The sequence below is a fragment of the Sinocyclocheilus rhinocerous genome, unplaced genomic scaffold (genome assembly GCF_001515625.1).
Source record: "Sinocyclocheilus rhinocerous isolate Xijiao unplaced genomic scaffold, SAMN03320098_v1.1 scaffold1938, whole genome shotgun sequence".
NCBI lineage: Eukaryota > Metazoa > Chordata > Actinopteri > Cypriniformes > Cyprinidae > Sinocyclocheilus > Sinocyclocheilus rhinocerous.
Window position 1 is genome coordinate 1876754 of NW_015629065.1, and position 12264 is coordinate 1889017.

The 12264-nt window shown below is 40.0% G+C and overlaps 1 protein-coding gene across 3 annotated transcripts in view; it reads right to left on the reverse strand.

Annotated features, from left to right (window-relative positions):
- znf423 (zinc finger protein 423) overlaps positions 1-12264 on the reverse strand; it is a 187779-nt gene that overhangs the window by 12587 nt on the left and 162928 nt on the right. For all 3 annotated transcript variants that reach the window (XM_016550571.1, XM_016550570.1, XM_016550568.1), the window contains one exon: positions 9851-9966. In XM_016550571.1, the coding sequence (XP_016406057.1) occupies positions 9851-9966 (116 nt within the window). The remainder of the gene's footprint in view (positions 1-9850; positions 9967-12264) is intronic.

The following is a 12264-nucleotide window of genomic DNA, read 5'->3' on the forward strand; positions in this document are numbered from 1 at the left end:
GTATGTGCATTACATTTAAGAACGTCTCTCAAATGCATGCAGCCTACTGAAATATTCTGCAATTCGAGATCACAATAGGGCGCAAGATGATAGGCTATGTAATTTTTTTTATTTATAGTTTAATGCACAAGTAGGCCAAATGTGAACACAAGTGTAGTTAAATGTACGAGAAAATATGCGCTCATTTTTCGTTAATTTGTAAAGTACGAAAATGAAAAGAAAATTAAACCATAGGCCTATTTAAATGCATGAAAAAAAACTCATTTTACATTCTTACATTATTTTCCTTTGTACAGAGCTCGATTTAGGTATGACAAAAGTGCTGCAATGAATTAATTTTGACAACTAATAGAATGTTAAACATTGATAACTTTTTCAGAGTTCATTGATTATATAAAATTCAGTGAAGGTTGACTATAGTTATCTGCATGTCTCATCCATGAGTGGGCCTATGCAATGATGGAGAACAAGATTTTGGTGGTGTTAAGACCCAGAACCAAGCTTACTGAGCAATAAAGCTATAGTGAGCCCTTTTATTAAAATACCTGGAGCCTAGGTAATACAAAAATACAACAAAAATGGTAATTCACTCAGTATTACTTAATGTAATTCACAACTATCTCAATTACAATTAAGTACAAATTAATTGTATTCAGTTGTGTTTTACGCACTAAAACAGTCCAGTACTTTATAGTCAAATCCATTTCTATATTGAAATAATGAAGATTTCTGTGCCACCCCAGACTTGGTTGCTGCCCCCTTCCTGGGACACGTCTGTGAATGGGCATTTGATTTACATTTGAGAGAAACTAAGATTGTAAACAAGGACACAAACTAGCCACTTTTCACCGAAAATTGCCATTGTAAATTCAAAATAGGCCATCAGTGTAATTCAAGTAGATTCAATGAGTTGAAAACTCTTGCTACTTCATACTTCAATACAAAACAATGCTGAACTTTGGGGGAAAAAAAAGAGATTTTTAAAAATGGTATAATAGTGATTTTACAATGTCTAAATATAAATCCATTAACAAAACACGTGAAAAGAACTATATTACAGAGTGGAAATGCTAAAGGAGACAATAAATGATCCTCTGCTGCCATCATGACATTCATTTTAATAGTATTTGTTTTTCTACCAGGTGAAATCTTGACAGAAATCATCCACTTTGCATGGCAAATTTTCCATGAATTATCTCTATAATAAAAAAATTAAAAAACATGCAGATCTTCTTTAAAATAAATTTTACTATATAAAAATTTGCAAAAATATTAATAATTTTGAGGCAACTTATATATATATCCAAATTACCTAACTAAAAAGCAATAGTACATGTGTTTTTGAAAATAAAAATGAATAAAAAAATGTGTTCTACTGTCTGGGGTCTGCCATCAGGAGTTAAAGGGGATGTTATGTGACACACTTTTCTTTTCTTTTTTTTCTAGTTTTTACTTTTCACTTTTTTCCCTATGGTATTAAAAAAGGGGGAAGGGGGTTCAAACCTGTCACTTTTTTTCACTCCTGATAAGTTTGTAACCTTCCATGCACAAGCTAGTATTGGGCTTTTGGTCATTGACTTGCAGAAAGTTTTCTGCGTGAGTTAGTGTTAGAGGCTACTAGAATACAGGGGGGTGCCGACACTGATCTTGCATACTCCTCGGCAAATGTGAAGTTGCGCCCTGGTTAAGTTGTATTTACAACACTGTTCCAGAACAGTTCAACCCAAATATTCAGATGTGTGCAGCACATTTTATGGAGGACTGTTTCCTGAACCTGCAGAGTAGCCTACAATGCGTCTGTGCACAAAGGCTGTTTGTAAGTACGTTTTTTTATATTTAAAGAATTTGCCACTGACGATTCAAACGAGAGTTTTGAGTAGTGTAGAGTAGCGCTTGTTGTTTGTCGTTTCTCCGATCACAAATGCAGACATGGCTTTATGTTTACACGGCGCGATATGCAACGACAGTACAAGTCATTATATTCAGTAACTATGTCCCCACTGGATGCAACAAATGCCTCGTTTGTAATGGGTTTTGTCTGTGTGCACTGAATTTATTTAATACACGAGTTTCACAATTTGAGTTGAATTACTGAAATAAATGAACTTTTCCACGACATTCTAATTTATTGAGATGCACCTGTAATGTTCTTTTTAGCAGTGTCATATGACCCCTTTAAACAAACAGTTTGCTACTGTACCTTTAAGACTTTTGACAATACAGACAAAAAGTCTAAGACCACATTGAAAATCTGGGATTTAATTAATCTCATTTAAACGAATTTAAATCTAATATAAACCGTTACAGGATTTTGAAAAATGTAAATAAATTAATAAAGGAATAAATTTGCTTTGTTTTGGTCTTAAAGACATAGTTGACATTTTTTGTCATTATTTATTCACCCACGTTTCACCCACATTTATTCCAAACACAAAGACAAAATTACAGGATTTTGAAAAATGTAAATAAATGAATTTAAATATATGAATAAAGAAATAAAAACAACAAATTCTATCATTATTTAACCTCATGTCATTCCAAACCTGAAAGACGTTCTTCTGTGGAACACAAAATAAGATACTTAAAGAATGTTTTAACTAATTTTATCCATATAATGAAAGTCAACACAACACTAATTAAATTTAATTTAGACATTTTTCAAAATATCTTTTTCGGTGTTCCACAAAAAAATAAAGCCATACAGGTTTGGAACGGCATGAGGGAGTAAATAATGACAGAATCTTCCTTTCTGGGTGAACTATTCCTTTAAGATAAAGTCTTCTCATCTGTTATGCTATGTTAATGAGCGAGGCAAACAGAGTGAAGTATCCACAGTTCCCAAACCCTCCAGATCACAGCTGCGCTCAGTGTGCATGCGCGCGCGTGTGCGTCGAGTGTAGAGAGTCTCGAGCAGCGAGAGTCATCTCACCGACAGCGCTTAGACTCATACGTCACTGTCACAGCCACGACAGTTCCAGTCCCGAGCTGGCAACCCACACGCGAGACAACAACACACACCACGCAGCGCGGAGCTGTAGCGCCACAGCACAACCCTGCTCAACTGTCATATCTGACTGGGGCATGTGCCGTACACACCCCCTCCTTCTTCTGTTGTCTTCACATTTTCATTTCAGCTCGCTTTCTCTCATGTTGCGTCTCAACATATCCTTCGCTCTGTCTGTGCGTTAAAGGAACAGGCTACCATGAGAGACGGATATGAGAAAGCGCTTTATAGTGATCCCAGTGGACACATCTCTCTTTATTCTCCCCTCACTCTTCCTTACCCCCTCCCTCTCTCCCTCTCATGCCAGTCCTCAAATTATTTAATTTAGCGCAGACACCATATCTCCCTATGTGCCATCCCGCTGAAGTTCTTTCTCCCTCCACGTCCTCCTCCCTTCTTTCCTCCACTGTATAGATTGTTCCAAGCAGGGGTGTTTCGTGACAGAATCAGGAGTGTGGGTGGGTTCGCTGGAAAATTTGCAAAAAGGCATTTACTTCATTTTATCTCAACATAAACACGCACGTGCACGCTTGCGGCCCGAAACCGGTGTCCCACGTTGTAATAAATGAATGCGAATGTGTTGATTTACTCTGAAGATTAGTGCCGCCCCATGGTGAGTGTTTTTGATTTGAATTCGCTAGGCCGGAGCTTTGTTTGAATCTCCGTCTCAGCAAGGGCAGAGCAACAAAACAAATGCAAACAGGTAAACAACTTAAACATGTCCCCTCCGATTCTAGTTTACTCCAGTGCCTACCGCCTGGAGAATTTCCATCAAAAACCGTGTGGCAATGTAAATCCATAAAACCACGACACACTTCTCACCCGCTCCCGTTTGGTACGCCAGCATATTTAGATAACCGAATACATTAGTGAACGGTTTCATTATCATTAGTTCATTATCAACTCTTGGCTAAGTTCCCGCTATTCGCCCTATTCTCATATCACGGCTCTAAAGCCATCAGAGACATCCGAGGCCTAGCATGTCAGAAGGCTCAGCGCATGGCTGCAGACTCAGGGATGTCATGGTCTTCGAGAGGGAGCTGTTCTAAACACAGGGCTCATAGTTTAGCTGGAGACACTATACTGCAGTCCCCTGACAACCCCTCAACCAGCCAGCCAATCAGCAGCAGGTAAGGTGGATTTGAAGAGCTGTAGGCATGTGTGTGTGTGTTGGGGTTAGGGCTCTGAAGAGAGCCCCCCCAGATCCCCATTCTAATAACGTACACTGCCACTCCAGACGCAAGGGCAGCTGGGACACACACACACTGGCACTAATAAAATTGAGCATCACAATAGAAACCTATATCAATATCTACAGCACACAAAAGCAGATTCAGAGCACACCAGACAAACTCTCCACGTACATTATAAATCTAATATGACGCATAATGGAACACATTCTATGGATGTTTTTAGAGCTTCTACACTTGTTAACGACTTGATTTGCTTAATGTGGGCTATATGAGTAAAAATGTGCCTGTATGTTCATATGCTAATATTACATTTAGTTTAAGGCGGATTTTATGTTTTCTGAAGAAAATGTCTGTGGTGATTTTAAACTCACCCGAGTGTTTTGAGCGCATTGCTGTGTTGTTGCTAAGGTATTCTTAGTGGCTTTTTTAATGTACTGCTGTGTGGTTCTGTGTTCTAGGTGATAACTGTCTGCCACAAACCAAAAATTATATTATATGATATTTTGGTTCTCTGCTTTCTTATTAAGTCTATGGGATTTTTTTTGTTTGTTTTTTTGTTTTTTTACATTTTTGTCATCTACCATGCAAAAATTGTCCAACCGGTTTACAAATGATAATAATTGCATTTTTATTTTTGCCTACATTTTAAATGCACTACTCAAAAGTTTGGTGTCTGTAAGATTGTTTAAATGTCTTGGAAATGAGTCTCTTATGCTCAACAAGGTTGCATTTATTTGATCAAAACAGCATTAAAGTAATATTATGAAATATTATTACTATTCAAAATAATTGTTTTCTATTTTAATATATTTTGTAATTTATAATTGTGATGGCAAAGCTGAATTTTCAGCAGGCATTACTATAGCCTTCAGTGTCACATGAGCCTTCAGAAATCTTTCTAATATGCTGATTTGGTGCCCAAGAAACATTTTTTTATTATTATCAATGTTGAAAACAGTTGCTTTTTTGTGGTAATTGTAATGCATTGTTTTCAGGATTCTTTGATAAATAGAAAGTTCAATAGGACAGCATTTATTTCAAGTAGAAATCTTACTTCTGATTAATTTATAATGCATCCTTGTTGAATAAAAGTATTATTTTTTTTCAACAAACAAACAAATAAATAAATTAATTAAAAAAGCCATCTGACCCCAAATTTTTGAATGGTGGTATATACACAACCTTAAATACTTCAAGTTAAGGATTTAAATGATCTCATAACCCTAAATATAACCAATAATAGTAAAGGTTTCTTGCTTGCAAGGTTTGGAGAAATCTAACAAGAAATCTAATCTACCTCGTCTCCTACAAATACAAATTGTAGTTTGAAATCATACAAGCTCTTCCTCCACCTCTGTGAAAAACGGAAAGTGTGAGAGAAAGTGAGTGCATGTGTACGCCCTGATGAATGCCGCCCCCTTACATCACTCTACTCAGCGCTGTATGAGAACTCACAGCCCTCAAATATTCAACACTTTCGCAATCTCAAGGGGGGGGGGGTGTGGAGACAAGGCGGCATCAACAAACAAACAAGTGCAAAGACCCCCCTCCTTCTCTCATTCACACACACACACATTCACTCACCCATCCATCCAAACTGCTGAGTACGGTTAAATATTAACCAGCGCTAAAGGAAACACCATACACCCACGTGAGCACACACATGCCAGCGGGGAAGGGATACAGGGCGTGGGGGGAATGCGGCGCCCCCTGGAGGGCTCAATCAGAACCGGCAGTGTGTAAAAATGAGGCGCGCTGTCAGAGAGTGACAGCAGTGCCTATGGAAGGGCCGAAGGGTGGGCGGTTGGGAGTTCACCTGGGGAAACAAAATAACAACTGAAAGAAAATCTACACACACACTCACTCACAAAAAGACTCTGAAGTTTCTAACAAAGGAGTGAGTTGGTAACAGTTAGAGGAAGGGAGGGAGTTGGTGGGAGTGTGAACGAAAGAAAGAATTAGAGACAAGATAAAGGATGGAAGCAAAGTTTGCCATAAGGGAGAGGGGGATGATACAGTAACGTGTCTTGTGAAGGCTCATGGGAAGATGAGGATTAACACAGAGTGGGGCCGCACTAGGAGGGCATGCTGGGTAGGGCACGTAGGCCATGCCAGTCCATCCATTCAGTCTTGTTAACAGCATACACACACGTTCAAGTCTCATTTTACCTAGGCAGGAGTGGGGTAAAACCCGGCACGGAGCTGTCTGTGCGGCTGACTGCTCTATTCCTCACCTCCGTCACCACTCAGGTGGGCCCGGAGTGGATGCGGGGGATGGAGTGGGTGGAAGTGATGCGGTGGGCCCGCTGAGCCATGGGCTGGTACGAGTATCTCGGTTGGCCGGCCTCAGGGTGAGGCAGACCGTGACCGACAGGGTCCAGCACTCCCCCTGCTGCTAAATGGACTGACCGGCCATATGCCCAGCGCCGCCGGCCTTATATCACTGTCACGCCGTGGCCGGGGGCTCACGTGGAGGGGTGGGGTGTTTGAACCATGCAGGAGATTTAGGTCACACCCCCCAAGCCCCTAAAATATTAAGTCATGGACCTGAGTAAGCTATTAACCTCACACCCTGCTACTTATAAAGACCCACCTACCAACACACACAGGCGGGCGCTGGAGGGGGCTGCAGGGATGGTGGCCCATAGCTCACAAAGATGAATGTAACTTGGGCTAGGGCAGGATGCAGCTGACCCCAGCGGCCCGTGGCAGCCACTGTGGGCTGAGTTATTCACAGTCCTGCCCCTACTCAATCTGTCTGCTCCATAATCAGCACAGAGAGAGAGAGAAACCGAGAGAGAAACAATCGCCTTCATATACTGGCACTGACCTAGCAACAGTACATTAAGATTATTGTTAAATTCTTAGTGGACACATTTTGCATTTTATATCTGGACTATTTGTCACTTAAGGGGAGAAATGGGATTAGGAAATGTTGAATGCGAGTCAGATTCAAACACACATCTAGAGGTCTGCTACTCTGATGGGACATGGAAAACTGTCAAGCTTTGGGTTAGGTTTGGGTCAGATTTCATGAAACATGCACAAACTGCTAGATTCCTACAACAATCTCCATCCACAGATTCCAACAGAAGTGACAGGATTTTGGCCAAGAAATATCTCACAGCAACTGTAAATATGACTGCACCTTATTGCAATCTAAAGAGAGTGCTCATAAGGGTCACAATTTTGTTGATTGAGCATATCAAAATTACGATTCTTAAACCATTATATTTGGTCCACTCCAATACTCAATACTCCAATCCAAGAACAATCAAGAAAAACTCAAAAAATGGCCATAAAATCCTTTGACAATCCTGAATCCAGTGCTGATACTATTGGAGTGTAAGGTCCCACCACTACAGACAAGTCCCTAAAGGAGAATCAACCAGTTAGCAGTAACTTTTTTAACCAGTACATTTAGTTCTAGTCCTTTAGAAGGGATTGCGTGGGAAGAATGTGTGTGTGTGAGAGAGATTTAAATTCTGCCTGGCCCTTAGGCTTGGCTGACATGTCTGCATTTGAGTTGGTGCTTAAATTGATAATATTTTTCACCTCACAGCTCTGTGATATCTCCAGCTAAACTTGAGTCAGCAGTTGTGTCTCACTGCTCTGCCATGTCTGCATCCGCTGGGAATCATTACCACGGGTCAGGAACATCCAGAGGTGCTTAAAACCAAACCACAGCCACTAGAATGTCTGTATTTCTATACAAAAACATCTTTTGGTTGGGCAATGAAGACACAAAACTCCTGCCCAACAAAGAACAAAACTACACTGTGGTTCAAATGCATCAAAAAATTACAGATTTCTTAAAGTGTGTTTACACTGACAGTGATTAGCATTGACAAACTGACCAGAAGTAAATTCTTTTTAAAAAGAGGTGATTTGAGGCTACGTAATAGCAATAGCTAACATCGCCAGTGTGACAAAGTTGAACAGGAATAAATCGCTGTCAGTGAAAATGCACATCAAGGTATACAGTCATGTCAAAAGGAAAGGGACTTTGGGTGCCACAGCGTCATAAAGGAAAGTTATAGCAAAAAGTGCACAGAGTGTGGCAGCGCTTACTCGCTAAAGTCTATATGTGTGTGAGTGTGTCAGTCTCTGAGTGGAGGGGTTCAGGGCCTCCCTCAGGGAACTAAGATAAAGGCTTCAGTAAAAGAGAGAGCGAGACTATATCTATCACAGTAGAACAGACAGAAAGAGAAACAGATACAAAGACAAAAAGAAAGAGAACGGAAGAGGGAAAGAGAGAAAGAAAGAAACAGAGACTCATCCGGAAAGAAATAATGTCAAGTGGACAAAGTGTGTTATTGTTACAGTAGGCAAACGGCTTTTGATGAGCTGTCAGACATCAGATTGTGCTGTGAACTTGAGCGTGAACCTGTAGGGCATACAGTTGTCTGTACGGTATCTCTAACTGCTCAAGGCCATCTGAACTGTGATTAGTGTACATTCCTTCATACAGTATATATACAGAATATATAACGTTTAGGTGCAGTGGTTCTCAACTGGTTTCGTTTGATTTTACACTGGATGTGACAGACACAGTACCAAAAGAGTTCATTTAAATTAAGAAAATGTAGTAAAAGTAAACAAAATGCCTTTAAAATAAAAATAATAAATGTGTTAATATTTCATATTATGTAGGGTATTAGCCCAAAAATATGCAAAATTATTTATTATATTAATAAATATATTAATTATTCATAATTAAACTTATACAGGGTAGAAAATACTTGAAAAAAAGTTTAAATTAATTATTTTTCTCCCCAAACCCAGAGTTTCGAGCTGAGAAGCACTGTACTAGTGTGTGTGTGTGTGTGTGTGTGTGTGTGTGTGGGTACACAATGTCTATGAATGGCAATCTGCTTTTGTATATGCATTGCAAATGTGAGTGAGAGTGGGCCCGGGACAGCATTCCCAGTTGTCTGCCCTGACGATGCACGCGCATGTGTGTATGTGTGTGTGTGTGTGTGTGTGTGTGTGTGTGTGTGTGTGGATGAATGTGAGTTCCAGCAGTCACAGCAGGTGGTGTGATTGATTTGCAGAGTAATGGGTCTAATCGTTACTGGCTTGAGGATGCACCTTGTTTTCTCCTTTAATTCCCTTATTTGCTGTGATCTGTGTCACTTCTGTGTCTATCAGGGCTAACTGAGATCGACTACAGAATCCTTCTATATTCCAAACATCACAAAGCAGACATACTTTTGCTACTACAAGGAGATTCATTGCACATATGACACATAAAATATGATCAGGAAACATTAAAATATGAACATCGGAAGTTCTTACATGGCTTTCTGGAATACTTAATTCTGATCATTCTGGTCCAACAGATTTCCTACATACAGTGGTTGTTCTAGATTCATGCTTTTCTTATCACTTCTTGTGCCAAATGCGAGTACAAATTGCCTTTGTAAAGCAAAGAGTAACTCCTGTGTAAATGTATTAGGAACTGTGTTTACACTGAATTGTAAGAGCAATATTTTGGAAAAAAATAAAAATTAATTTCACCGCCATTAACACATATTAAATATCCTCAACCACCATTGGCAGGTCTTGTAAAAGTGAATTTTGGACTTATTCCAGAAAGTCATGAATGTTCACCTGCTTTTGTTGCACTGCCATGTGCTTCTGCATTACTCACCTGGAGCTCAGTTTGGAAGAAGAACTTCTGCGGACACTGGGAGCAGTCGTATATCTTGTCCTCCTGTCCGTGGACGGCAAAGATGTGCTGCTGCAGCTTATTGGCCTGAACAAACACTGGGGGGAAAAGGACAGAAGGGAAACAGCAGTCAAACGATTGGCCGAAACGCTTTACCCAAGAGTGTACAGTGAATTGGCTGTGAAAATAGCTGATTCGATTTAAGAACTAATCCTGAGTGAGGAATTAAAAATAAAAAAAAGGAAGAATCCATGACTACCAACTTTCACGCTTTGGGTAGGAGAGGGAGAATAAAAATAATGAATTTTTGGATTTGAGACCATGTGTCGGCACTGAGGAAAGAGGAAGGGGGAGGGGGTGTTCTCAAATGAAAAGCTCTCAAACTCTCTTTATCGGAGAGCAGGGGATGACAGCCGGAGATGGTGGGAGAGACAGAAACAGACTAAAGTATCCCCACCAGACCTTGTGATATTTATCAATAAATCATTCCTCTTTCCTCGGGTTTTTAAATTCCGTTCGTGTATATATATTTTTTTTGTTTCAGTAAACTTAAGTTTGCTGTGTGTGGAGACTATGAATTATTGAGCGTCCCTGGAGGAGAAGGCATCCGCTTACTTATTCATGAGCCACACAGGAATAGTGTTAAAGTTTAAAAGAGGACTGCGTACCTGTAAGGGAGGAAAGGGGGAAGAGAACGTGGTGTATCCAAACAACTCGGTAAAGGTGAAAGAAAGACGGAGAACTAATCCGCAAGGAGGAAGAGAGAGAGGGAGACAAAGGGACGGACAAGGCAAAAGAACAAATGATTTGATCAGAGGGATGGAGGGAAGGACGAATAGAGAAGCAAAAGGGAGTGTACAGTGAATATGGAAGGAGCTGGAACTGGGAGAGGAGTAATAAAGAATGGGTGAGGGAAGAAAAAGTTGAATCGAATTAAAAACCAGTGCGAAATTATCTGGAGAATGGCGTGTTGCAGTTCTGGGGACAATATGGCCTCCAACACCAGTCTTTAATGTTGAGAAGCTCAAGTAATGATTTCTGATTCCCAAAGGTTAGCTGCCAAACAGTCCAAAGTGACTTTCAAACTTAGTGTGAGGAGACACACACACATTGGGCCTGTTTAACTAAATGCACACGTACACGGAGGGTCCTACCCTGGAGAGCGAGAGCAGATTACACTGCCTTTCTATAAACCTGCCCTTTATTCTCTGCCCTCTCCTCTCCTGAACACACACGCACACACACAGATCTTCTCACCTCAAAGACATTCAGCATGACAACTGGCCTACAGAAAAAGCTAGTATAGTTTGTATGCAATACTTTACAGCGTACAAAATGGCCATTATGATTTGATTTGGGCTCTTGTTTGTCTATTCTACTGAGGTGCCTTCTGGTCCACTGAAAGTGGAACATCTGACAGGGGCTCGATCTGCCCAGGGGTCATGAGTCCCACCAGGCATTGCAGCGGGGAGATCAGCTCTCATTAGCTTTAGCATCAGCTCAGCAGGTCGTCTGCACGAACCGCAGCCGCCTGTCTTGGCGACGTGGAACTTAATTAACCATTGTGTGCTTTTGCATTAAGAGTGTGTCATAATATCTCTCTTCTATCTCAGGTCTAGTGAAACTGATCTTGATTTACATAATGTAATGTAGTTACATATATGTACAGTATGTGTGTATATTTTGATCTTATATGCATTTCAAAAGCCATAAGTTGATCCGTGTTCTCAAAGTGAGTCCATGCCTGGTCTTTCTTCTCTCTCACCAGGATGAACAATGAATTTAATAGTTAATTCAGTTCAATTAGCAGGACAAGGAGGAGAAATGGAGCAGAGGAATGGAGGGGAGAGAGAGGGGTGAGTGGTGGCGATGAGGATGAGATTGACAGAAGGGGAGAAAAAGAGAGAGAAGAGATGAGAAAACTAACAAATAAGAGAAACGAGACAGAATGAAACAGAACATGAAAACAATAATGTAATAGATGAGACAAAATGAGATGAGAAAACCAAAAGAAGGGAACTGAAAAGACTAAAAATAAAGAAATGAGGCCGAAAGAAAAGAAGAGAAATGAGATGAGGAAAAACGGATGAGAAAACGTGATCACAAAGGAAGATAAGACAGAAAACTAAAAAAAAGAGAACAAGAGAAAAAAGAGGTGAGAAAACAAGTGCAAAGAAGAGAATGGAAGACTAAAAGTAAAGAAGAGAAGAGAGGAGAAGAGAAGAGAAGAAACAAGATAAAATTAAACTAAAAGAAAGGAAATAAGACACAGAGACAAGACGACATGAAAACAGGTTAGATCAGATCAAAATACATAAAAACAAAAGTATAAAACTGGAAAAAATTAAATGAGATGAAAAAGAGAAGAAAAAAACTAAAATAAAAACAAAAAAATG